The sequence below is a fragment of the Adiantum capillus-veneris genome, chromosome 23 (genome assembly GCF_014529385.1).
Source record: "Adiantum capillus-veneris isolate H3 chromosome 23, ASM1452938v2, whole genome shotgun sequence".
NCBI classification, from domain to species: domain Eukaryota; kingdom Viridiplantae; phylum Streptophyta; class Polypodiopsida; order Polypodiales; family Pteridaceae; genus Adiantum; species Adiantum capillus-veneris.
Genome location: NC_140953.1, coordinates 40713728 through 40739215, shown reverse-complemented (window position 1 = coordinate 40739215; position 25488 = coordinate 40713728). Strand labels below are relative to the sequence as shown.

The 25488-nt window shown below is 40.1% G+C and overlaps 2 protein-coding genes across 3 annotated transcripts in view; both read right to left on the bottom strand.

Moving 5' to 3' along the window:
* Positions 1-11240: 11240 nt before the first annotated feature.
* On the bottom strand, positions 11241-11773 carry LOC147427689 (uncharacterized). The gene is made up of 2 exons (XM_086496764.1): positions 11459-11773; positions 11241-11417 (listed from the first exon to the last, which is right to left on the bottom strand). Exons 1-2 carry the CDS (start codon positions 11771-11773, stop codon positions 11241-11243), a joined length of 492 nt encoding a protein of 163 aa, XP_086352890.1.
* A 3260-nt stretch (positions 11774-15033) lies between these two features.
* LOC147427688 (golgin candidate 3-like) overlaps positions 15034-25488 on the bottom strand; it is a 55580-nt gene continuing 45125 nt past the window's right edge. For both annotated transcript variants that reach the window (XM_086497533.1, XM_086497534.1), the window contains 9 exons: positions 21582-21770; positions 20842-20961; positions 18998-19138; positions 18214-18510; positions 18047-18112; positions 17621-17823; positions 17484-17538; positions 17173-17361; positions 15034-15949 (listed from right to left, as the gene is read on the bottom strand). In XM_086497533.1, the coding sequence (XP_086353659.1) occupies positions 15629-15949; positions 17173-17361; positions 17484-17538; positions 17621-17823; positions 18047-18112; positions 18214-18510; positions 18998-19138; positions 20842-20961; positions 21582-21770 (1581 nt within the window). In that variant the 3' untranslated portion in view covers positions 15034-15628. The remainder of the gene's footprint in view (positions 15950-17172; positions 17362-17483; positions 17539-17620; positions 17824-18046; positions 18113-18213; positions 18511-18997; positions 19139-20841; positions 20962-21581; positions 21771-25488) is intronic.

The following is a 25488-nucleotide window of genomic DNA, read 5'->3' as shown; positions in this document are numbered from 1 at the left end:
CATTCATGCACTTGAGAGATCCTATGCAATGACTAAGACGCACTACACCTGGAAAAACAATATTGGACGTTTGTGGCTTCGACCACAAATGAGGATCGTACTTATGCTCCATCGCATCCAAATGGTGCAACTTTCCCATGGTAGGTGGAAATTCTAGAACAAGATCACCATTGTAAGACCTTGGAATCTCTGTAACTTGTTCCACTTGTTGTATTTGTATCAAAAGCTTTGTCAATGTGCCCTTCTTTTCGGCCTGTAAGAGTTTTTGTCTTGTACTCCTTTTGAAGCTATTTGAGAGCAAAACTCGAGGGAGGATACATAGATCTATTAACTCCTTTTGATCGAATTGCACCTTTGATGCACTATCCACAATGGCAATGAGAGTCATGCTAGGTAAGCCTGCATATTGTGTTTGATGGGATACGTTGACTTTGTATTTACGTGAAAGTTGTTCATCCAGTACATAGATGAATTCACCCAAATTGTTGAGCGTCCTCTGAAGAGGCAAATTCATTTCAATATCACCAACTCCGATGACTGCATCTCAAGTTGTAAATTGCATTGGAGAAATTAATTCTAAAAGAAATGATTCAGATATTATAAATTTACCATTGTAAAAAGGATAAGAAAACTCTTTACCTAGGAAAAATAAAGAGCAAGCCTTAATAATATGCTAAGCAAATAATTAAGCATAAGATCACATTGTATAAACTAACAAATTGTTTATATATCATGTCTAATAATATAGCCGTTATAAAATTATAATTAATATTATTTTATTATTTCAAAAAGTTAATGTAAAAATTTACAAAATATTAATATTTGTTTGTGACTGTGTGATCATGTGAATTTAATTATTTTAATTTTTATTTTCAATGTTTATGTGTAAGGGAGATGTGTGAGTAGTCGAGTGTGCTAAGGATAGGGTACCAAGAAGCTGTAAGTCGAAGTCGAAGGGTTGGGGAGTCAGGTAACGGAGACGTTTAGGAGATAGTACACCCCGCCCCCCTCCCACGCCATTCGGGCGTCGAGGAAGGGGGGGCCTGTGCGTTACCACCAACGGGGACGGAGGCGGGGTAAGGGGGGCAGGGCGGGGTGGGGTTTGCATGCAAGGCCTCTACTTGGGGCGGAGGCGGAGGTGGGGGCGGGGGCAGGGGCGCTATTGGGGGGGCGGAGGCTTGCGGGCCGGGGCGTTGGCCATGGACAGCCAAGCGCCCATGGCATGCGCGTTGGCCAAGGGCGGGAAGGGGCACATTCGCAAGGGGGGGCGAAGGCGAGGGAGGGCGGGGCGTTGGCCATGGACGGCCACACGTCCCCACGCGGGGGCGTGTGTCTGCCTCTGGCCAACGCGTGGCCAGAGGCAGATTACACACACACAATCGCACGTGTGGCAGTCCACGTGGACACGCAGGGCCATGCAGGCCGCCGCGTGTCCACGTGGACTTGCCACGTGTATCCTCATTAGTCGATGGTACACGTGGCAAGCCACGCGCACTGCCACACAGGCCGCACCAAGACACGTAGCCTACCACGTGTATTGTCGGTGGTCGACAGTACATGTGGCACGCCATGTGGTGCCTTATTAGGCACCACGTGGCGTGCCACGTGTACTATCGCCCAATAGCAGTACACGTGGCTTGCACGCTGCCTGTGTGGCAGAGCGCGTGGCCACGTAGCCTGCCATGTGTATCGTCGGCCACCGAAGGTACACGTGGCATGTCCACGTGGACACGCGGTAGCCTGCGTGGGCAGGTGGATTGCCACGTGTGTGTCTCCACACACACACACATTGCAAAAAAGTGTGTGTGTGTGTGTGTGTGTGTGAACACACACACACACACGCAGGCGCACGTGTGTGTGTGTACATACACATGCTGGCGTGTGTGTGTACACCACACATACGCGCCTGCGTGCAACGCACACATGCACATAAACGCCAATGCATGCGTGTGTGTGCACACACACACACACCCACAGACATGCACACACACTTGTATGCGCGCACGCACACACACACATGTACACGTCAACACACACACACAAGGACAAAATAATTAAATTAAAAAATTAAAATTAATAAATAAAAATGAAAGCTTTATAAAGAGCATTGACTTCCTCTTTTCACTTTCCTCATCTCTATTTTCTTCTATTGCACAGATCTCTTTCTCTCTCTCTCTCTCTCAAGTTTTCTTTTTCTCACTTATCTTTCTCAAACTCTTACCTACAATTTCTCATAAATCAAACCTATATCTATCTTCTTTAATTCTTTAGCGCAAGCATCAGAACAAGAAATAAATCCAAAAATATTGGTGTCGTGGATGAGGTTGATGTTACTACGTCACAAGAAGTATCTTTGCGATGCACACAGGATACTAAACAATCTCAAGCCTTGAGTTCTTTAGATCGCATTGTGTCCATTGTAACTGGAGTGGATGGAACAACACAATAACGGAGCAATATTTTATGCGCAAAGGGTTTGAGATAGCCACCATTGCAAATCTAGAGAATGGCAACGATTTTTTCCAGAAACGTATATCATTTACAGGTTGGGGCGAGAAGGCCACGAAAATGACACCTTCTAGAGTGGCAGAGGTTACGCGTGCACGCATTAACCCGAAAGAGTAAGTAAATGTAATTTAAATCATTCGATATATTTCTCTTTTTATTATGTAGCAATGAAAAATAAGTCTCGCTTTTCCTTTGCTAGGAAGTGCCGCTTGCTTGATTTGCTCCAAGGCAGCGTTGCATCCTTGAAGGAGAATGGAAAAGGTTTGATGGAGAAGGCATGGATCTAGTGGCTTCGACATCACGTGTATTGGTGGCAATTGGAAAGGTTATATTTAGTGATTATGTGCACCAGCTAGCAATTTGTTGATAATCTAACTTGTGACTTATTATATGCTGCAGGAGAGTGCTTGAGACGGCGGAGAAAATGGAGGCCGAGAATCATGATGTTGCTATCCAACACGAGAAGGCTGAAGGTAAGCATGGTTGCACACTTGACCACACATTACTGACATACAGACGCAAGCACTTAGAGAAGGCCTTCAAGAAGTGGAGTGCTCGGATCAAGTCCACACAGGATCCCGAAGAGCAACCCCACTTTCCTTGCACGGCACGACGCTTGTTGTACAGGTTTGACATCTTTAATTGACAAATTAAGAATGTAGTAGGACACACTAATCTTGTTCTTGGTGGCTCAAAACATTATGGTATGTCTTGTAGATGGTGGAGAGATGCTCTTGCCTTTCCCATTCCCGAGCACCCCAGTGATGCATGGTGCATGTCGGAGAGAGAGGAGACGGGTTTATATCCTGACGAGTGGATAGACGACTTGCGGCCAAAGGGAGCATGGCTCAAGTGTCCTTGGTGGCTGGACTACCCGGACAAGGAGTACCCACCCGAAGAGGAAGAGCTATACATAGGTATCATTCCATATAGTTTTTACCTTTGCCATGCAGAAATACAACATGGGCTCAATAACTGTTCTTTTTTATTTAATAGCGGAGCATACTGCGTCACGGAAGAAAGCGGTTGTGATAGAGGATGCTCTATCTCCAAACACATCAAAGAAACTGGACAAGAAGAAACAGGCATCAAAGAAAGACTTGCAAGCACAATCGGCTGACAAGCAACGTGGGAAGAGAAAAAAGAGGGTTGTAGTTTCCAGTGATAGTGAGAGCGAGCATGTGGTTGCGAAGTATTCTATAGAAGTCAGCGATAGTGCTCATAGCCTTGGTGCTATGAGCCACAGTGTACCGACACTATCCTTCACTCCAAGACCAATGGGGGGCATCCATAAGTCCCCTACATGTTCACCATCACATGGCAGGGCTGCAGAGGACCTATCATACATGGCCAGAGTTGTGGGAGATAACCATCTAGGTACGTGAAAATGGTTAATGTTGTGTTGTTCTCTTTAGCATTGCTTGAAAGATATATATGATCTTATGTTGCTACTTACAGATATGCATGTAGAGCCACGCCACCTTGTAGTGCATGCTAGTTCCAAGGAGTTGGCAAAAGCTATTCCAAATGTGTTGTGCAATGACAGGTAAGCCACGCTAATTTACAATCATAGTTATGTGCATAAATTAGTGCTAACAAAGATATATATGATCTTATGTTGCTACTTACAGATATGCATGTAGAGCCACGCCACCTTGTAGTGCATGCTAGTTCCAAGGAGTTGGCAAAAGCTATTCCAAATGTGTTGTGCAATGACAGGTAAGCCACGCTAATTTACAATCATAGTTATGTGCATAATTTTAGTGCTAACAAAGATTGCATGCAGTTCTATGCAGCCACTACGTATATTCTTGGGCTCTCTATCAGGAACATGGCAGATGAACCCCAGCTTGAGATTGGGTGGCGTATGTTTGGTGTACATGGCCTTTCCCTTACACACTAGGCCACATGCAGCTAGCACGGGTGGGGTTCCTTTATGGAACCAATGGGATAGTGAGCTTGTGGATGTTGCATTCCTTCTGGAAACCGAGTTTCTTTCAGTTGATGGCATGGTTGTGGCGACATGTCGTGCAAAACATCTATCCATTGTCACTTCGAAGGCAGAGGGAGCTCATTTCCAGTTGTTGAGGATATTGTACATACGGCTGCCGGAGTCTAGTTGTACGACTATTCAGGACTATTTAGAGGGGGTATGTTTTTTTTTTTTTGATAATGAATAGTAACTTCGATGTTTGCATTTCAAAATAATAATGTTTTACTTCCATTCGTAGGTTGGTACTTTGTTGTTGGTCATTTTTTCACCCCCTAGAACCGGTGGGTGTCGGCTTCCGAGGTATGATCGAGCGGATGGAGAGATTGTAGCAAATGTACGTGGATTCTCTGCAGATGACGACATGTTGTGGGAGAAGCTACCAGGTTCAGATTCCACACAGTGGGCACTTGATCGTATGGGCCGGCCTTATCGTAGAGGTGTTGAGAGGAGTCCAGCGTTTGCCAGGTGGTAGAAACTTTTTGGAAGTTTTTCTGATTGTTCCTATAAGATTATAGGTATAATAAATCTAAAGATTTTTTTTTTTGTAGATGGCTACTAGGTACCTTCACAGACATGGGAGATGCTGTGTTGAATTGTTTTGTAGGAGTGGGGATATTGGCAGCACATTGTTTACTCCTACGTAGGCATTGCATTAGTTGTGAGAAGGATTGGCCAGTTTTCAGTGCTTATCTAGAGCCAGCTCAACGCCTACCTTCCAATTTAGGCTCGACATTGATGTTTCATAGGAGTGTCAGAGTTCAGGTAACTGAGCAATCGAAGCAGGTGTCAGAGCAGCTTCATCCTCTCGAGCCACCTTTCCCGACATCACTCAGCAGTCAGGGCGGGGCAGTAGCAGCACCGTATCCCACTTTCACGGCCCCAGTTTTGGCATGGCATGCAGTTGGACCATCTCCCAGTGCATTCATTGCCTCCACATCTGAGGCCCCGCTCGGAGTTGATCCATTGCCTTTTTCACTACCTACACCCCCCCCCCCCACATATAGTTCGTACCCTCTGCCATTTGGAGGGATTCCCCCACCATTTGGTGCACTGCCTCCATTGGCACGACCTTTGTTTCCTCCCAGAGCATATGGCCCCCCACCGCCCTTCTTTCATCCACGTCACCCATGGTGTATCCCCCCCCCCCCTTGTATTTACTTTTGATGCAATGGAACACATAGATTTGGGGTTTGCTATATGAAATAGACCATAACTATGTGTAAGGATCTTATGTCTCTCTTATTAATAGTGTATTGAATGAATCCATGGTGTTTTTTGTTTGAACGTAAGTTGGTCGTGAAATGACAATCAAATTTTAGTTGAAAAGAGAGAGAGAGAGAGAGAGAGAGAGAGAGAGAGATGGGTAGATTCTCCCTTCTTTTGGGAATCCGCTCGCCCGATTTTTAAAAAGCGCTCGCCAGAAATTGCTCGCTCAAAAATTGCACCCCTTCTAGAGGTACCTATCGACTAGTGCTACCTCTGAATGGGTGAGATAAATGAAAGCATACTCAAGATAATAACAATGTGGAGGGTAAATAAGTGTACACCACATTGCGGATGGAGAGAGAGAGAGAGAGAGAGAGAGAGAGAGAGAGAGAGAATAAAATAGAGTACACAGAGACATGGGAGAATGACAAAGAGAATCTGTAAATGCCCCATTTAAATGAAACAAGAAACCATGTATTAATGCAATAACAAAACTTGGGTATACCATATCATCAAAAAATATAAAAATGATTAGTAGAGCATCGGATCCTGTGTAGAGATCAACCAGTCTACCCATCCAGTTCCACTCTACTATAGACAAAGAGAATTTCATTTTGCAAAGAGCGAGCCAGAGCACCTCAATCTACTTGAGTCAGGCATAGGCTGAGGTCACTTCGCCTCCCTCCATAAACTCAAACTCTAAAAGGATCCCAAATACTAACAGGTGGTAGAGTATCAACACCAACCATACCAATTTATGTGCCATGCCTCTTTGATTCCCAATATTGGGTGTTTAGGCAAATTTTTGGAGGGGGAAGGGGGGGGGGAGGGGTCACTATATATAAATTTTGTATATCGCGTGTGTTCAAGGACTATTTTTAAAACTCCTTATCTATGATTTTTTTACAAAATAAAATACACTCTATATAATCTGTATTTTTTTCCCAAATTTATTTTGCGGTACTCTTTTGTATATAAAAATTTGAGAAAATTTGAAAATAAATAACCCCTTCTACTACACTCACGTAATAGTCACATAATTATGAAGTGACCTCCCCGAGAGCAAAGCCAAGGGAAGATCCCCGACGTGTTAGCCGTGTAGGGCATTCAACCCCCGACGCACTAACCATGTAGATGAGCTAACAAAAAACAAGACATAGGCAACACCTTCGATCCAGCAAGGCCCCAAGTCATCGACCCTTTTGTCTAAGGCTAAGCGATGTAGGTGATCCTAGTCTTGTAGCAACGCTGTCATGAGAAACATAACACAGTAGTTCAATCACAATAGCATCATCTATATGCACAAACAATCATTTCCAATCAGTCATATTGTACAAGGTCTTTACCCTTACACGTCCACCATAAAACCATCAAACCACTCCTTGATCCAATCCAAAATCATAAACCATAATCCAATCACATCACATGGAGACTCGAGTTGATGTGTAACTAATCCTGCAGAATCACTTTAGCACATAACATGGCTATAGAAATTTCGACAACATAACCATATCCCAAGAAAAGATCTGAGAGCCACACTGGCTTCCACAACCATAATCTCAGTCCTTGACCATAAACCATATTCCATATTGAACCAACTCCCACACTTGGAGTTTGATATATCCACTACAATCAAAGTGAGCCACACACATAGCCCTTAAGACGTGAACTTTTATGAATAAAATAAATCCAACCAGCAACCAAACATGATAACAGAATCCAATTTTGACAATATCCAATCATGCATAAGTGATGCACTAGGACTGCACCTCACCCCCCTAGCACATATAGCTAGTTTTGGCCTTGAAAGGTAGAAAGAAACATACACATGTACATGAGGTATCCACATCCATCCATGAGGTTCCATACATCACATGGTATCATTCCATCAACATAAACATGATACAAAACAGCCCCGTCACTTTGATCGACCAGAAATGCAAAAAGCAACTTTTTGCTATTTTTCAGGTCCATGCATAACACGCAAATGAAAGTATTTGACCTCGAACCAATGCATCAAGCTCATACCCATATTACAAACTAATACCTTATCACATCACTTTATCCATATGAGACTCATGTAACAACCGGTAACACGAAGAGAAAGCCACTTTGTTCATATATGTCTATACGTTCGGATTGGCTAACCATATACCCCCATATAAGTTTATAGACATAAAACACTTGAAATAAACTTACAAAAACAAACCATAAATTATATATGAACAGCTCATCCAACTCACGACATCATATGATACTCTCCCTCGACAGCATCCCTACACGCGTAGGTAACCCCATACATGGAACGGTTAATAACTCACACTCACGAAGTGATCTCAGGGATCTAAATATATTTATAAACAATTTTAATCAAGTTTTTTATTTTTCTAAGTGGGTTTTCTCATCCGATGATTCTATATAGTGATCCTCCAAGGAGCCTGGGATCCAAAATTTTGATTGTGTAGTAGGCAGCAAACTCTTTTTTGACAATACCTCTTAGCTCGTGCAGAATTTCGCGTGAAACTCCGAGAGAAAATTTTCTAAATAATGTGTAATCTCTGGTATATAGGGTTCAGCCTAATTCATAATGCTTTGTGAGATATGACCCAAACGGTGTTCCTACCGTCTACATGACGTGAAACGAAAAGTGTTTTTCATACGTGACCATAAATACACCATGTGCATACATCAACGTGCTAAACATGATGAAACAAACATGGAGCATCCTCATACACACCCAAATTCCACACATGCCCTCGTATACAAAAAAGCAACCATCGAGAGGATAGTTACTCGGGAAAACAAAGTAGAGAGAGAAAGAGATGATGGCTATGGAGTTTAGAGGTCTTTATCGTGCTTTTGGATTGATTACAGACCATCAAAAGGCTTCTTGCTTTGCAGTAAGAGAGCGGTAACGAGAGCTACGTAGAGGTTTTCACCATGAGGTCGTTGGAGTGTGCACACAGTAAAAAGAGAAGAAAAGAAAGTAAGAAAATGTTTTTTTTCTTCTTCTTCCCGCGACCGAGAGAGAAGATCTTATGGAGATGGTGATGGAGAGCTTGTACCACTCTGTATAATAGATATGTATTGTCATGCGGTAGTAGACGCAACTGTCGGCACTGAAAACTGAGGATTAAATGCCAATTTATAAATGCAGGGTTAGGCAAGAGTGTGCCCCAAGCAACAGGTAGTGATACGTTAGCCTGGAATAGTTGCACAGCTTTTGGAACTTTTTTGAAAACATGGCCTTTGCTTTTGGTGGTCCCCAATTTCCCTTCAATCTTTATAGTAAAAATTGACTAATTAAATAGTATTCTGGCAACTAATGTGATCGTGACTAAACTATATTACAACGTGATGTCCCGACATAATTATGATTTTTTCATACTGTTCGACATATTTACAGTGCCGCTTTTTATAAAAATAATTTTTGTAAAAATCTTGTTTTTTCATTGAATGATCGTTTTTAAGCCCGACGATGATTAAAAATAATATTTTTATATTTAAGTCATTTTAAAAAAGCACGTTGCTTTCCAAAAACGTCGAAAAGCACAAAAAGCTAAAAATAGCGTAGAAAGCAAAAAAAAAATTAATTTTTTTTAAAATTGAACCATGGGTCTCCTCATTGAGCGGGACAACAAAGCGGACTCGCTTTTCACTAAAAAACACTAAAAATCATGAAAATTCATAATAGCTTGAAAAGCGACTGAAAAGCCAATTTTTACAAAATAGAACCATAGCTTCACTGAGACTCGTGGATTAAGGATCCGGTCTTGCTTTTTGCAAAAAATCCATAGCTTCCCTTGAACTCATGGATTAAGGATCCGGTCTTGCTTTTTGCAAAAAGCATCGAAAAACACAAAAAGCATGAAAAAGCTTTTTTAAAAAGCAGATTTTTTAAAATGTAAACGAAGCATCCATCTGGCACGAAAACATGAACACGATTTTTTTTCACTTTAAAACCTTACAACACTGCCAAACAAGCATTTGAGCTAAAATTTTATGAAACGAACATTGGAATCTCTTTTCCTTACTTTTAAAAGAGGCCCAAAAATTGAGAATTTTACATACTCCCACACTTAAAAATTCAAGGTGTCCTCACATTGACATAAAGTTTGGATAATCCAGTCTCATTACATTATCGTGTTTTCAAGTAGCATCTTCTTCTCTAAGATATGTCGATCATTTGACAAGGTGTTCAAGGATGGTCCAATTACGAAGAGGTTTAGTTCTACTTTGAAAAATAGCTTGATGGTATACTTCAAAAGTTCCATCAATGGAAGTACATAATAGAAAATCATCAAGAATGTGATTTGGATCAGGTACATACATTTTGAGTAAGCTGACATGAAAAACATCATGTACCTTGATATGAGGGTTGATCATTAATTCTCTCCATGATGACAAAAGGTCCATAATATCTAACACTGAGCTTCTTACTTCTACCCATTGATAAAGAGCTACGTTTAGGTTTCACTCTCAAAAATACCATATTTGCTTCTTCACATAGTTGAGTAGATCGTTTAGGGTCAGCGTAACTCTTCTATCTATCTTAAGCAGTCTTTATATCTTGGCATATGAGGTTCGTCTGCAATTGTATTTCATCCAACATATCTTTGAATGCTTGAACCCTTATGAGAGGGTTTGTCTATTTTAATGGATTAAGATACTCTTGTCCATATAACGCTTGAAAAGGAGACATTTCAATTGAGCGTTGAAATGAGGAATTATATGCAAATAGAATAAAATACAAATATATGATCCATTTACTTTGTTCATGCATACAATAAGCTCTCAACGTATCCTCAATGATTTTGTTTGAGGGTGATAATCAGTACTAAAGGCCAATTGAGTTCCTGTAACTAAGAATAAGGAGGTGAATTTTGCATCACGATCCAAAATCATACGGTGAGATAAGCCATGATACATGAAAACACCTTTCATGAAAACCCGAGTTATATCCTTAGTTGTGAATGTTGTCTTGACAGGGAACAAATGGGTCATTTTTGTAAGCATATGAACAACCACAAAAATAGAGTCATATCCTAGAGATATAGAAAGTCCTGTAATATTGAAATTCATGGATATACATTTTCATTTCATTTGTGGTGCATCAATAGGTTGAAACTGATCAGGCTTGAATACGTTCGTTCCAAGTAAACACTTTAGCCTTTCTAAGTATAGCCTCATGCTAAACAAAGAGATCCACGTACTTCTTTCACTGATTTGAGTGTAGGCCAAGCTATGGCAGCTTCGATCTTATTTGGATCATTAAAAACACCATCCTTGGATAGAATAAATACCAAGTAGTCCACTTTGTCAGTGAAGAAGGTGCATTTCTATGCATAGCATAAAGCCAATTCTGATGTAGAAGTTCAAGTACTCATCATTCATATTCTTCCTTGTTCTTTGAGTAAATTAAAATATCATCAAAGAAAACAATAGAAAAATCATCAAGTTGCTCTCTAAACGCATCGGTCACTCATAAGGCGATTGGAAGTTATAGGAGCATTTGTCTATCCAAAAGGCATGACTATAAATTTATAATGTCTAAAGCGAGTATTGAACCAGTCTTTGATATATCCTCCTCTTTGATCCAGATTTGATAATATCCTGACTTAAGATCGATTTTTGTGAAGATAGAAGCTACATGTATTCGATAAAGTAACTCATCAATCCTTGGTATCGCATACTTATTCTTGATTGTTACCTGATTCAATCCACGGTAATCAATACAAAGACATGGAGTACCATCCTTATTTCAATTAAAAAGAACAAGAGTATTTCATGGAGAAACACTGGGTCGAAGGATTCTTGTTCAAGAAGTTGAGTAAGTTGCTCCTTGAGTTCTACAGACCCAGCAGGCAGTCTACGAGCAACTGGTTGAGCTCCTGGAATAAGCTCTATTGCATGATCAACTTTACACTTGGGTGGTAACTGTAAAAGTTCTTCAAAAAATACATCATCGAATTCTAGTAGCCATTCGGGTTCAGGTGTTTCTGGCTTTTTCTTTGCGGGGTTAAGCTTTACTACATAAATCATCTCATTATTTATGTAGCCTTTCATTAGTTTGGTATAGTTTACTAGTTGAAGTTTAGGTTTTTTCAACTTCTTGATAGCTGTAACTTTGGATTTTCACTCATTTACAAAAGTCAATGAAACATTTCTATAATGTATGTGAGCATCATTTGCCTTAAGCCAATCCATCTTAGAATTATATCATAGAATTCCATCATAGATTCTTTATGGGTAAGATAAAAGTGAGCCGAAGTGATGTGACCATCCAAAATAAAATTCAATTTACCCATTGAAATAGAAAACTTGACCTTCCTACCCATAACCAATTCCATTGTGAGGTCTAAATCAAGATATTTAGGCAAAATGAGGTTTCTTATGCATCTAGGAGATATGAAAGAATGTGTACTCCCAGAATTAATCAATAAAGTAAAATGGTTACCTTGATACTATGCTGGGATTTGAATTATTGAAAATTATTCATTCACTCCTTGATGTTCGATCACAATATGAACATTGCATTTGCTTGATTCCCTTTGCCTCTAGCACCTTGAGCTTTGTTGGCTTGGGCTCTTCCTTGAGGTCTTTGATTTCCTCCTCCTCTTAAACGAGGTTGACGGTTGAAGTTATTCCCATTGTTGTTGTTATCGTTGCTAAATGGTCCATTTCGCACAAAAGGTTGATTTTCAAGTCTAAAGTTCCCTTGATTTTGAAGAGGTCTCTGATTTGGTTTGATAACTCGAGCTCAATGGGTTTAACCGCATCAAGGACATCTGCAAAATTTGTAAGCCAAAGGCTCTGAAGTGTAGTCTTCATAGGGTTATGTAATCCTGACACAAATCGTGTCACTTTGACCTTCTCAGTCATTCATGTTGAAGCATATTTGACAAGGGTCAAGAAATATTGGTAATATGACTCCAAGTCTCTTGTTCCTTGAGTGAAATCAAAAAACTCATTCATACGTTCCAAATGATATACTTTGTTCTGATAATTCTTCTTTAGTTGAGTCGTCAAATAATCCCAAGTTGCTACATAAGAGTCAACATCGTTCTCAATACAATGGTCTCTCCACCAACCCTTGGTCGTCTTTTTCAATTTGAACTTAGCAATAATAGCCTTGTTCTCTGCAAACGAATAATCGAAATCAAAGTAATTGTCCATACGCTCAATCCAATCTTTGAGAACTTTACCTACATCTTTGCCTTCTTTGCCTAAGTTCCCAAGTAGGTTGAGACTTGCATAGCATAGCATCGATGTCTCTATTAACGATGGTTTGTTGAGGCGCAATCGATACATTGACATTTGCACCCATGGCATTTTTTCTTAAGAGGCATGATAACTTACTACACCATATCAACCAAGATCACTCTTAGTACAATATATTCTATTTATGTTTTGAGTCCCGCTTAGTAAAGTAAAACTGACAATTGAGAAGTAGACAACAAAGTAGAAGAAAGAATAATAAATTAAACTGACTCTATATCGCAAAATTGTTTGCGATTCAAAAAATTACAATGTGATTTGAAATTTTCAGTAAGTTTTAATGGCTATAACATAATGTACTTAGTAATAACCATTGTGACATCCTTTGATTACAGGATCATAGTGATTCCATTCTACATATGTCTGATGGGATATCTGAGTAATCCTTCACAATCTCTAGTTGAAATATCTATTTGGTGGCATGTAAGTCGTACCGCTCCTACGTGAGTGAACAATTGATCACTACTCCCAATTTGTTGTGAATCGTTACATTTTTGTAACTAAAGTAGTCATCTAAAAAAGCAAAGTCCTTCCAGTTTGTTATCAGTCGTTGCATTCTTGCAACTGAAATAGTCATCAAAATAAGCACAGTCCTTGGAAGACTCATATGGTGTGTCCCATCCAAAGTGCTTTGTATGCTTGCACAATCTTCTAAGCATTGGGATCGATTGTAGACATTGTACAAGATCTTTACATTATGTGGATTGTGGATTGTGGATTTTTCAAACAAGTCAAAGAATTACTTTCAAGATACTACACTAAAGGAGTGTTTGTCATTGGTTAAACAATGCCGACCCTATACATTAAACATGACAATATTGAAGCATCATGTGGCCATCGCTGAGAAAAAGTATATTCCTATCTATCCACATCCCCTTAGTTGGTCTCAAGGTAAGTTCATGGACATTTATCTACAACAACTAGTAAGCACGTAAACCCAGCTGATGCGAGAAATTGTTGTAGGCCATTAAGTATGGCCAATCCATTTGAGACCATCAGATATCGCCCGTACTTAGTGTACTCATCATGTGAGCATTTGTAGAGCCCTGTATCTAGCTCTCTCAACATCTCATCTGAGGTATTAAAAAAACTTGTTTGATGATTTCTTATGCAGGCTTTAAAGTCCCCCAAGAGAATGATGACACCATTCCTAGAAAACTCCCAAATGTCCTCATTTAATACAAAGAAAGGGGAATGTCCTCTAGGTGCAACATACATTGATGTGGTCGGGGAAAAGTAACATATAGCAAAATACAAGAACGTCATTGTCTAATATAGAGAAAGGGGATTGTCCTCTACGTGCAACATACAATGATGTGATGAGAGCAAAGTAACATATAGCAATTTACAAGAATCTACATGTCTCAACCCTCAATCTCACTCACATATAGCAAAGTAACATATAGCAATTTACAAGAATCTACATGTCTCAACCCTCGGTCTCACTCACATATATCTGGCCTAATCATCTCTTTGAGCAATGCGCACAAGCAATTGTAACTGCTCTCTGAAAAAGACTCCTACTTGTAGGGTTTTCTGGTGGATGCGCCAACAAACCATTCATGGCTAAAGCAAAGTTAGAGAGGTTAGTGTAGGGCTTGAGAGAGAGATAATTGCACAATAGGGTAGATGCAAAAAAGGTTGATTGTTATTGGGCAGACCATGGTTACGTGCAGTGGGAGCTGTTTAAGATTGACGACATGGTACGATTAGCCTCTATGGAAAGACAAGTGCCAAGAAGCTATATAATATGAACACAAGGAAACGATTGAAGGAGCTTTCTGAGGATGAGGATGAGTCTAGTGATGAAGACTATTCCACAGTGACTGATGAGAACAGTGATAGCACTACCAACAGTGATGAGGATGCTGATGTTGCATTTCTTTTGATGGATAAAGAAATCCAAGAGTTTGGTTTAGTTGCATTTGCGAATGAGAGTACAAAGAGCTGCAAGCTTGTCACATGGACCATGCTTGCTATACACACACACAAGTTTCTTGCTTATACACACCTCTTGTCTTCATAAAGGCACACACATGCTCCACATGACTTCTAAACTAGGGAGTTTTCATATTGGTGTGAGGTGCAATTAAATCCACAACCTCAACAACCCTCCCTTGTGGGTTTTGTAGTGTAGCACACAAAGAAAATCCTCCCCTCAAAACACACTAGGGGGTAGATATAACTTGTCCGTTTTTCAAATGCATCAATTTTCACTTAAGTAAACTTTACAAACCAGTGCTAACCTCGATTGTACAAATGGGGAACCTGCCCACAAACTCTTTTTGACTTATTCCCTGCCTTCCAAAGAATGATTGTGCTATAAGTTTCAAGAATATCCTATTTACCTTCTTAGGTGTAAGTAGATACAGGGCCGGCTCCAGGCTTGCTATTGAAGAAAAATTCCCGTGATGATGAAGAAGAGCAGCATCGCTACAATTGCCCAAAATGCGGGGGTAAGGCCCACATACAGCTTGTGAAGCTCCCCATTTCCTTGCGCGAAAGTGCCACCTTGGCTCACTGACATTAAGAACGAGAACGCTTAGGAGGGGGGGTTTGCTCCACACAAGTTGCCTCAGTTTTGCAGTCCAAATCTTTCGGTTTCGCCCAGTATGGATGCAAGCAAACTTCGTTAGCACTAGATTATGTTTGTCGTTGCAGATAGCTTCTGGCCAATGATGGAGATGGGGACGAGTTAAGAGGCACATTCGAAAACTCACTCCCTGGTGAATCATTTCCATGGTATCTTGATGATGGCCCATTCTCAAAAGCAGAAGCATTTGGTGTAGAAAATGGTGATCCATTCAGGTGCTCATCGTTCCTTGTATTCTGAAGTCTCTTAGGATCCGGAGTAGACGATGGATTGCTATCTTGGGAGGTGGATGCTTCAGCAGCCAACGCATCTCGTTTTTCTCTTTCCTCAGATTCCTTTAGCAGAAAATCAATCCAGAGATCTGAAAAGGACTGCAGAAAACAAGCCAGAGCTCACAGTAAGTATACAAGAGACTAGCACCATCCTTCCGCTAACAATACAAATATCATCATTCAACATATTTACTCGAAAGGAGTAGAGTAATGAGCAACACTAATTAGTAATGAGCTCACAATAAGAGACTAGCACCATCCTTCCGCTAACAATACAAATATTATCATTCAACATATTTACTTGAAAGGAGTAGAACACTAATTAGTAATGACTAGCATACACAAAACATAGATGGATGAGTGAGCTATGAAATATCTAACCACTAACCCCTATGTGACAAATCCTCGCTTGAACTATCAAAAAATTGCAGCTTGTCAGACCTCGTCCCTCCTTAGCAGTCTTTAGGTATTTATTAGTTAGAGCCTCATCATATTCGATTTTCAAGAATACAATTCAAAAGCATCATTCTCACTAGGATAGTGAGTGCATAGCGTAGTACAAACTCCAAATTACAAGGCATCAGAGGGAGCTCACTATAAAAAATGCATTAAAATGCTGAAATGAGAAAGACAACGGATTCAAAAAAACTACACACCGAATTTGTAACTGGTGCAAGGATCTAAACTTCTCCACACACTACCTCCTGGGGCTAGGATCAGAGCTTTCTTGGCACGGTGCTTTTGAGGCAAACCACACCCTTGAATTACAGTGTCAATATCAACACTTCAATCTTTTTCAACCAAATTTTTAGCTCTAATCGAATCAAGAAGAGGAGCTTGTAGATTAATTTTGTTGAATAAACTCAGTCAAAGTTCTCTTTCCCAATGTACTACTGGAGTGAGAGAGAGAGATACTCTTATTCAAACAGACACATCATATCCAGAGAGTGTGTTACCTCAGGTGGAGGGGAAATCAGTGGTAAACCACCTGCAGAAAACAAGAAGACAGGACACCTCAAGAGGCTTGAGGGGAGAGGCAATGATATTCCATCGAAAGCTACAAAGATGACTTCAGAGTCGTAGCTCATGACCTAGAGGCCAGATATATATCGGCTCTTTCCCTATACGTCGCCCTATTGGGGGCAGCGGATATGGAGGTTGCACGCACAACCAAGGATTCAGGGAGGACAGAGGGCATTAAACATATATGTGAAACTAAAAATGCTGACATACTACTATTGTTGACACTCCTGCAACAAAGCTCTTCTAAGACAACAATACATTTTCTGGACAAAGAAAGGAGGAGCCTGAAGACTACACACCTGATTATCAGTCTGCGACAAGGACATTACAGAAGGAGAGGAGCCTGTCTTCAAAAGCCCACCTACAACACGACCGGGAAGACCAAGAACACCACGGACCACACCTTTGCTTGAACTCTGCTGGGCTAGACCAATTACTTGTTTGTCCTCTTCAGAGAATCCAAGCATGCGTGACATCAAATCTAGAACCTGAAATAAAGATGAAAGATGAGAAAAAATATGACTCTAAAACACAATGCACATATCATTAATCAGCTAGAGAAGCTGGAACAAACGCGAGAAACTTCAGAAATGCAGGAAATTGTTTCTACCTCTCTGCTTTGTTGCCGTTGGAAATATGTGACCAGCAGCTTAATCACTATACGCCTGCCACAATCAAACTCTAATCATAATAAACTCCAAAATCTTGAACTTGAATTTAAAATGCAATACAGACGAACAAGAGCACCTGTCGACATAGTAATCGGAGTCCGATGACATCCTGTTGAGGCGAGTTAGGCTCTGTTCCAATGCTCGTCTGAGCATTAGAACATCGGCCTCAAGTTTGTGACTCTGCTCTTGACTTTCAGACACCTTTTTCTGTTGCAGTGCAAGCTTTTCTAGAAGCTCTCCTTTTTCCCCGTCTTTCACCATTATTGCATTGTTGGCTGACTGCAATTAAGTGTCATAAGGTTTAAGATTTCCAAGTACCCAAAGTCAGAAGGTAACAAAGTTATTTCATAAGAACGCAGCACTCCCTTTTTGAAATTCTTGTACATCTTGAAACATATCCAAACCAGTTAATTGCTTAGTAACATGGATTCCATGTTCACTTAAGTATGACTGGCATCATGGCATTCCACACCCTCAAAACAGCTCAAGATTTTATATTTACCTTCAACTGCTCTAAGAGCCTGTCAAGTTCTTTCCTTGCGGCAGAAAGTTCTGTTTGTATCCGATCCTGTGGAAGACCATATATCAGAACTTCACAGGCAAGAAATAGGGAAAATACATTGCACGAAGAGTCATAACAAAGACATCTTTAATATTTCCAACGTGTACCTTAGCCTCACCCTCTGCATAGTACTGTCCCAGTGCTGCTTGAAGATTTTGAAGCTCGCTATCTTTTGATTCTGAAGCATTCAAACAGGCTGCTAATTTTTTTCTAAGGCTGGCAATTTCTTGATTGGCCTCCTCTAATCGCTCATTAAATCTCTTATTAACTTCTGCTTGTTTTTGTAGTGTCTGTGCAAGGTTTTGCTCTAGACGCATAGCTCGCACCATACTAACATCAGCTTTTTCTTCAAGCTCGCATATGTGCTGGCTATCCTGTTCCATCTTCTCTGAATCAGCTTGTTCCTGTTCACAAAGAACTAAAATCAGTGCAACACTTGCAGGACAAATTAGATATATTGAGTCACAAGCATAAGGTGAATGTCAAATAAACAAGAAATGTCAAGGGAAGCAAGTAACCCCACTGTCATGCACATTAGGCAACTGGCACACGGCACAGTAATCTCCACACTCAGACCATAAGCAAGAAAATGCTTCCACGCCCATGTAGTCATCCACACACTTCTCATGAAACAGAAGAATCAAATAAAGACAGACAGTTGCCAGCTAGGCTTTTGGCATTATCCAATCAAAAAGTACAAAAATTCAACTCTTTGATACACAGTTCTAATTAGGTGCTGCAGCATCTCAAACATAAATCGTGACTAAAAAAATCAGTGCAAGCCTGTACTAAAAGCCGTTTCTTTTCAAAAGCTGAAAATTTTCCAAAAATGATAGGCAGAACCAGCTAGCTGTCTAGGGTGAAAAAAAAGTTCTAGTGAAAAAAACATACTTTTTCTAAAAGATGTTGTTTCAGCCTCTTAAGATCCCTTACTGCCTTGTCCCGTTCAGCACAAGCAGCGGCAAGTTTTTTCTCATAATTTTTGCTTTCAAGCTCAAAGGCATCTCGCACTGCTTTTGCAGCGTCTGTCACCTGATGCAATAGGAAATCGCAAATTAAGCATAATCCATATTCATATTTTAAGACAAATTAAGAGGATAAACATGATAAGCGATTTACAGTAACATAATTTCGAAGTTAAGGCACTACCATCACACACAACCAGCAGAAAAACGAGTGTTCTTACAATCCACAACATAAGATGAGAGAAAAAGCCTACAATGTCAGAGTTATTTCAATTTGTTGAAGTCTTCTTAAATGGTAATAGTTGTCTGAAGATAAGACAACAAGGAATAGATGTGAAGGATCCTAATCATAGCGAAAAAGTTTTAAGTTTCCATGATCTTCAATCAGGAGCAGCCATAGTGGGAATACAGAGGCTCCCAAGCATTGTTGTGCCTAAGTAGAGAGAAGCCAAAGAGATACCAAGAGAGATGCTTTGCATGGTTCTCAATATGCGCAATCCTTATGCATGTAAAGGATTTACGCATCTTCGTCATTAAGAAGTTCTAGTCTGTGTCCTTTCAATTCAGTGTAGAACTAGGTATCGATATACAGTCCCCACCCACCCACCCCAAATAAAATAATAATAATTATGATAATAAAAGACATTGCCATACCAGAGCAAATGTTGTAAATGTTCTTACCAAGCCTCTTTCCCAACCTACTATGAATCTTCTTCTTAAGCATGCTCGCCTTGGATCACCCATGTGCACTAAAGAGGTGTTGGTATTACCAAAGGGTGGTACTGAGGTTGCATTGCCTAACCGTGTTGCTAATTTATCCCTGAATATGTATCTTAGCCTATAGTAACCTTAATAGGTACTTCAACCAATTTATAATTTAGGCAGCCTATTTATTGGCAGGGCACCCATTTTCATAGGGTTCAAGTCCGAATAATTTCTAGGGCCAATATGGCACGCCTCATGTTTCGTGCACAGGGATTACATATATGAGAATCCCCTGCCCTCATTTTGTGCTATTTCATTCGTTCTTCTCTTAGTGAGTTATTATGCGCTGGAGTTATTGCTCTAGCCCTATTTCTATCTCTACCCCTATGTGTTTGTCACCATAGTTTGTGTTGCTCACATCTCCCTTCCATGCACTTCATCAAAGAGAGAACCAGAGATCCTGTTTTGACATCAAGAAAATTCTCACCGCCCGCCCCTTACCAGCCACCACTCTTGGAAGGTGGATCAGCCATTGACCACCATCACTTAAATATAGGACAGTTTAACCTTACAGCCTATACACAATCAGGAGGGCTGCACCTACCTCATAGCAGAGTAAACATACAAATAATCAATGATAGACCCAAGAACAGTGGACATAAGTAGCCGCCTTCACACATCCATAACCATCTACACCAAGCCAACATTCAGGATTGATATGTATGATCCCTGATCCAAATATTAGAACATTTTCTGCTCTGAGGGCAATCCTAATCGTCATTTGCTTATATTGAGCAAAGATGCAGGAAAAGTGTTCAGTTACAGAAGAACCCACAACACACTGCCATCTCTCTTCTTGCCTCCCTCTATCAATATTTTCAAGAACCTCTTCTTTTGAAATAAAGTGAGCCCATCTTCAAAAATACAGCCCCACGGGAAAACTTGGGCACCATCATAGCAATCTCTAAGCTATCAAAACCAAACTATAAAAGTATCTTCAACCAGAAACTTCTTGCCAAAAAAACTTACTGTATGAAACACGTAAAAGTCCATGGAATTGAATACCTGTTTTGAGTCATTATTCATCTCACTTGATTTCTCTTCAGGTCGATCAACAGCTTTGATCTCTTTGAAAGACAAGAATTGGCCAGAATTCTGCCTTTGTCGCAACGCATTCACTTCAGCCTGGTGAAAACCGATCCAAATGAAAAGCCTTGCAAAACCATATATTCACCTCGCAACCAGCAAGAAGAAAAAATAACAAATACTAAGGCACAATACAATTGCTGACATCAAAACAACGGTGGTGGTTGTGGCGGTGTGTGTACGCACACCACAGAGTCAGAAAGGTTCACCAGCCGAACTTGCCTTGGGTAGAGAGCTATCATGATCAATGATCCCCTACCTTTTAGGAACATGAAATACTCTGGAGTGTAAACTCCAATGCTTGTGCATGGTTGACTTTTCTTGTGAAGAGTAAATCACAATTGGCTCCACTAAATGTGATTCAGTGCATGATGACACCAAAACGATGGTGGAGGTTGTGGCATGTGTGTACGCACACAAGAGAGTGAGAAAGGTTCATTAGCCCAACTTGTCTTAAGTAGAGAGCTATCATGATCGATGACCCCTTCCCTTTTTAGAACATGAAATACTTGGGCGTGTAAACTCCGATGCTTGTGCATGGTTGACTTTTCTTGTTTCACCATCAACGATAAAAAGAGCACTCACAACACTATTACAATAACCACGAAAATTTCAAGATTTGGCTATGAAAGACCCCAAAAAAAAAAGTAAAAACCTACTTGAAGTTGCAGAAGTTTCTCTTCCATTTCATGCACTAGTCCCTGCAACTGCTCTGCCTTTTCGTCCTTCATGATAAGAATTGAATCCATCTCTTTTTGAATTTCAGCTCTTGCACTCTCTTTCATTTTGTTTATCTCCACCGACTGCTCCACCAATCTATGTTGAAGTCCAGTCGTTTCAAGAGACATCTGACATTAAAGCAAAGGACAACAATTTCTAACGGTTTCTTTGACAATAGAAAAACAAAACAGACATAGGAATACTTCTCTGTTCAATTCATATAACAAATGAAACTATATACCTTCATAAGTTCAGAATAGTCTGAACTCACGAATTATAAGAGGGAATAAAGCACTCATAAAACTATAAAAGCAAAGGACACAAGAAAAGAAAAGAAAAACAAAAACAAACAAACAAACAAACTAAATCACTTTGTTTGCTACGAAACAAAACTAGATAAAACAAAACATTATTAACTTAAAAATGTTTTTAGAAAAGGCATGTGTAAAATAAGTTGACGCAACTTACTTGGCTTAAAACGAGTACTCAACTTTAAGCAAAAAAAGAATAAGACATCTTAAAAACTTAATCCTAGAAATCAAACTTCACATAACAACTTCTAACGGACTCAGGTAAGCTAAATACGAAATCGAAAAATGAATACTACTACAAACCTACGAAGAGCAAAGAACCAAACTTGACAATATTTGATCTCAACTTCGCTGCTTGTCCAAACAGGAAGAATAAGATTATCACCTTTATCATGCATAGCTTGGACAACAGCTATGACATCCCTACTCACGTCGTCAGTGCCCAAGAGTAGGTGCAGGTTTATATAGAGGTCATTCATGCTTTGAACGTACTCTACAAAACCAACGAGCTGAGTTTCTATCACCCTCCGAAGGTGATGGGCATACTCAGCCATGATAAAGGCTAGCATTTGTCAAGCTATAGTAAAAATACTAGAAGCGCTAAAGATCAAAACAACAACATAAGGTGTTATTAAGTCAAACAATAAGTGGGCTTTTTAACTCTCCACTTCTATTGAATTTACTACTGATTATCTTAAACATTCCAAAGGAAGAAACATTAAAAATAAACTTACTGCGTAGTACGATGCAAAAATGAACGAACGTTTTTCATGATTCTTTTGAATGAGTATCCTTTTTCAACTAGTAAAGAAATAAGATGGCAAGATTGAACAACAAAAGTAGATTTACTAGAACAAAGACGAGAAAATCTAAATAGTTGAGAGCAAATGACACCGTACTTAGCTAAAAGAGAAATGTTTGAAGAAATGTGACGCATACGTATGATTTTTAGATTGGCATATTCTGGTTCAAGGCGCTTATCATAGATATCTACTTCTAATCCCAAGAGAATCTGAAAAATCTTAAGGTCTAAAAAGGCACAACAATCACTATTTGTGGTACAGTTAAGTTCACAAAACTCCTTGGGATAAATTCCTCCGCCTACAGAACTTGAATTCAAGTACATAAAATCTTGAAAAGAAGGAACGTCAAGGACAAAAAGATCATCTACAAAGCGTCTTACATTGCATAACTTGTGCAAAAATATTGGGCAAGTGTTAGCAAGGACAAGACGCTCCATAAAATCAAACTCATAAGTAAAAAGATAGAAATTAGCAAGAAAAACAACACAATTGGTGCCCATAGGGATACCAATTGTTTGCTTGAAAAGAGAGTCGCCGATGGTTATATATAAATTGTCCAAAAGAAAATCTAACCAAGATATGATGTCAATGTCATCTGCAATCCTGGTGAATCTCTTTCTTCCTTTGTCTACATCTACATTCTTATTTTTCAGCCATAAGAAGTCAAAGTTCAAGGCTGACTTTTCTACTAGCAATGCCTTGTACCTATCCTTCTCAAGCTTGTATGCAAAAACTTTTGAAATAAGAGACTTGACTCTAAATTTAAGGTCCTCCAAATTTAGCTTTGTGTATAGCGTTGTAAAGTCAAAAGTTTGGAGACATAAAGGAGAAGATTTCTCTTTAAGGCTTCTTGAAGAGTTCAAAAACTTTAAAACAGAAATCACACCTACTGAATCATTTAAAATCCAACTTGAATCGGTAGGTACGTCTGCTTCCTTTAGCATATTTTTCCACAATTCATTTACGCTAGGTAAAATGGCTTTGAAACAGTAACTAAGCCATTTGGAAACGGTCAAAGAGGTGTTACAAGAAGCAGCTATAAATCTAGGCTTTATAGGGTTCTTGTGGAACTTCCAAACGATATATAAAAAAGGTAATTTAGGCTGGCACTTGAAACCAAAAGACTTACAAAAGTCTTGATGTTTCAAGGTAACCTCTTGCATTGAAAGATCACAATCATTGCAAGTCTGAGAGCTTACTTCACCTAACAAGCATTCTAAATAGAACTTTCTGCACGTAACAACAAAGTTATTAGAACACTTATCTACATAAGAGATTACAAAATCACGATGAAATTTCCTAAGAGCATCACGATCAGAAGAAGATAAGCTATTCCTTCCTGAAGAAACGTTCCAAGAGCAAGATGCTAATTTCAAAGAAGCTTTCTTGAGAATTACAGACTTCCAATGAGTAAAAATACCTTGAACTCCTAAAGACTCCTCAAACTTTACTACGAAACTAGAAATTCCTTTTTCTATGGCTTTGAGAAGGCAAGAGTCGTTTGAGGAAGGGAGCCTATATTTAGTACCTCTTGAGAAAAGGTCTTTCAAGGAATCCGAAGGAAGGATAGAACAATCGACAGTAACTACATGACCCAAAGCTCTATTTACGTAAGAAGAAAAGGCAGTTTTACTACAAGGGCAATCGATACTTGAGATTGCTAGCCTCTCTTGCTTTTTAAGATTACGTCCTATGTCACTATAGTTGAAAGCTTTTTGTCTATTGCAAGATAGCATGTGTATCTGCAAAGATCAACATGTATACATATATTATCCTTGAATGCATCTTGAAAAGGCCATACAAAGGGAATTGCACTTCTAAAATCATGGTAGTCATCTACAAGACGATATAGGCAAGAGTTTCATCAAAGAGGAACTAAAAACTACAACCACCCTACAAGAATCTCTCTCTCTATAATCTCGCGGCTCATTAGAGCCAAGGCATCAGTACCACGGGCCATTATCCGAGCAGAGCTAGCGGCCCCCCCACTAGTGGTTGAGGCGCTCACCAGATCAGTCTCCTTCATAAACCGCACATGGGAACTTCCTAGAGACAGATATGCTCGCATTGCACTTGAGTCCTCTTGACAGTTAGCCATGCAAGGAGATACAACATGCTGGTATGGGGAGATGGCATCATGGTTTCAGGCGCATGGGTTCAGCATAGACAGGCTGCCACCATTCCAATACTCATTGGATGCACCATCTCACTCTTACACAGTCAGAGATCACCAAGCTCATCCGCCAAGACCTGACCCAACTAGACACCAGGAGGACATGGATACAGCCAGCACAGGAATTGGGCACGAAGATGGCTTTCTACAGAGACCATCTTCTCCAGCTTACGGAGGATGGTTTCGTGACAAGACCCAGATACATGGACACCCACTTGTCTCATGGGATACGATGTGCTATTGGCCAGTTATGCACATCTTCTCACCAGCTGCAGATTGAGACTGGGAGATACAGCAGAGTACCAGCAGAGGCCAGGACATGCCCCTTGTGTGACATGGAGCCTGAGACAAAGTTGCATTATACATGCCGCTGCCCCGTCCACTACGAGATACGAGGCCGCTTCCATTGCTTGTCCAAAGAGGGTTTTGGACCACTCTCAAGAGTCATGGGATACAAGGATCAGAGATGCCTGGGTTTGTTCTTGCTCGAGCTGCGCAGACACAGAGATAGCCTGATGAGTGGCGAGGCTAGCCAATCTCAAAGACGGATCACAGACTT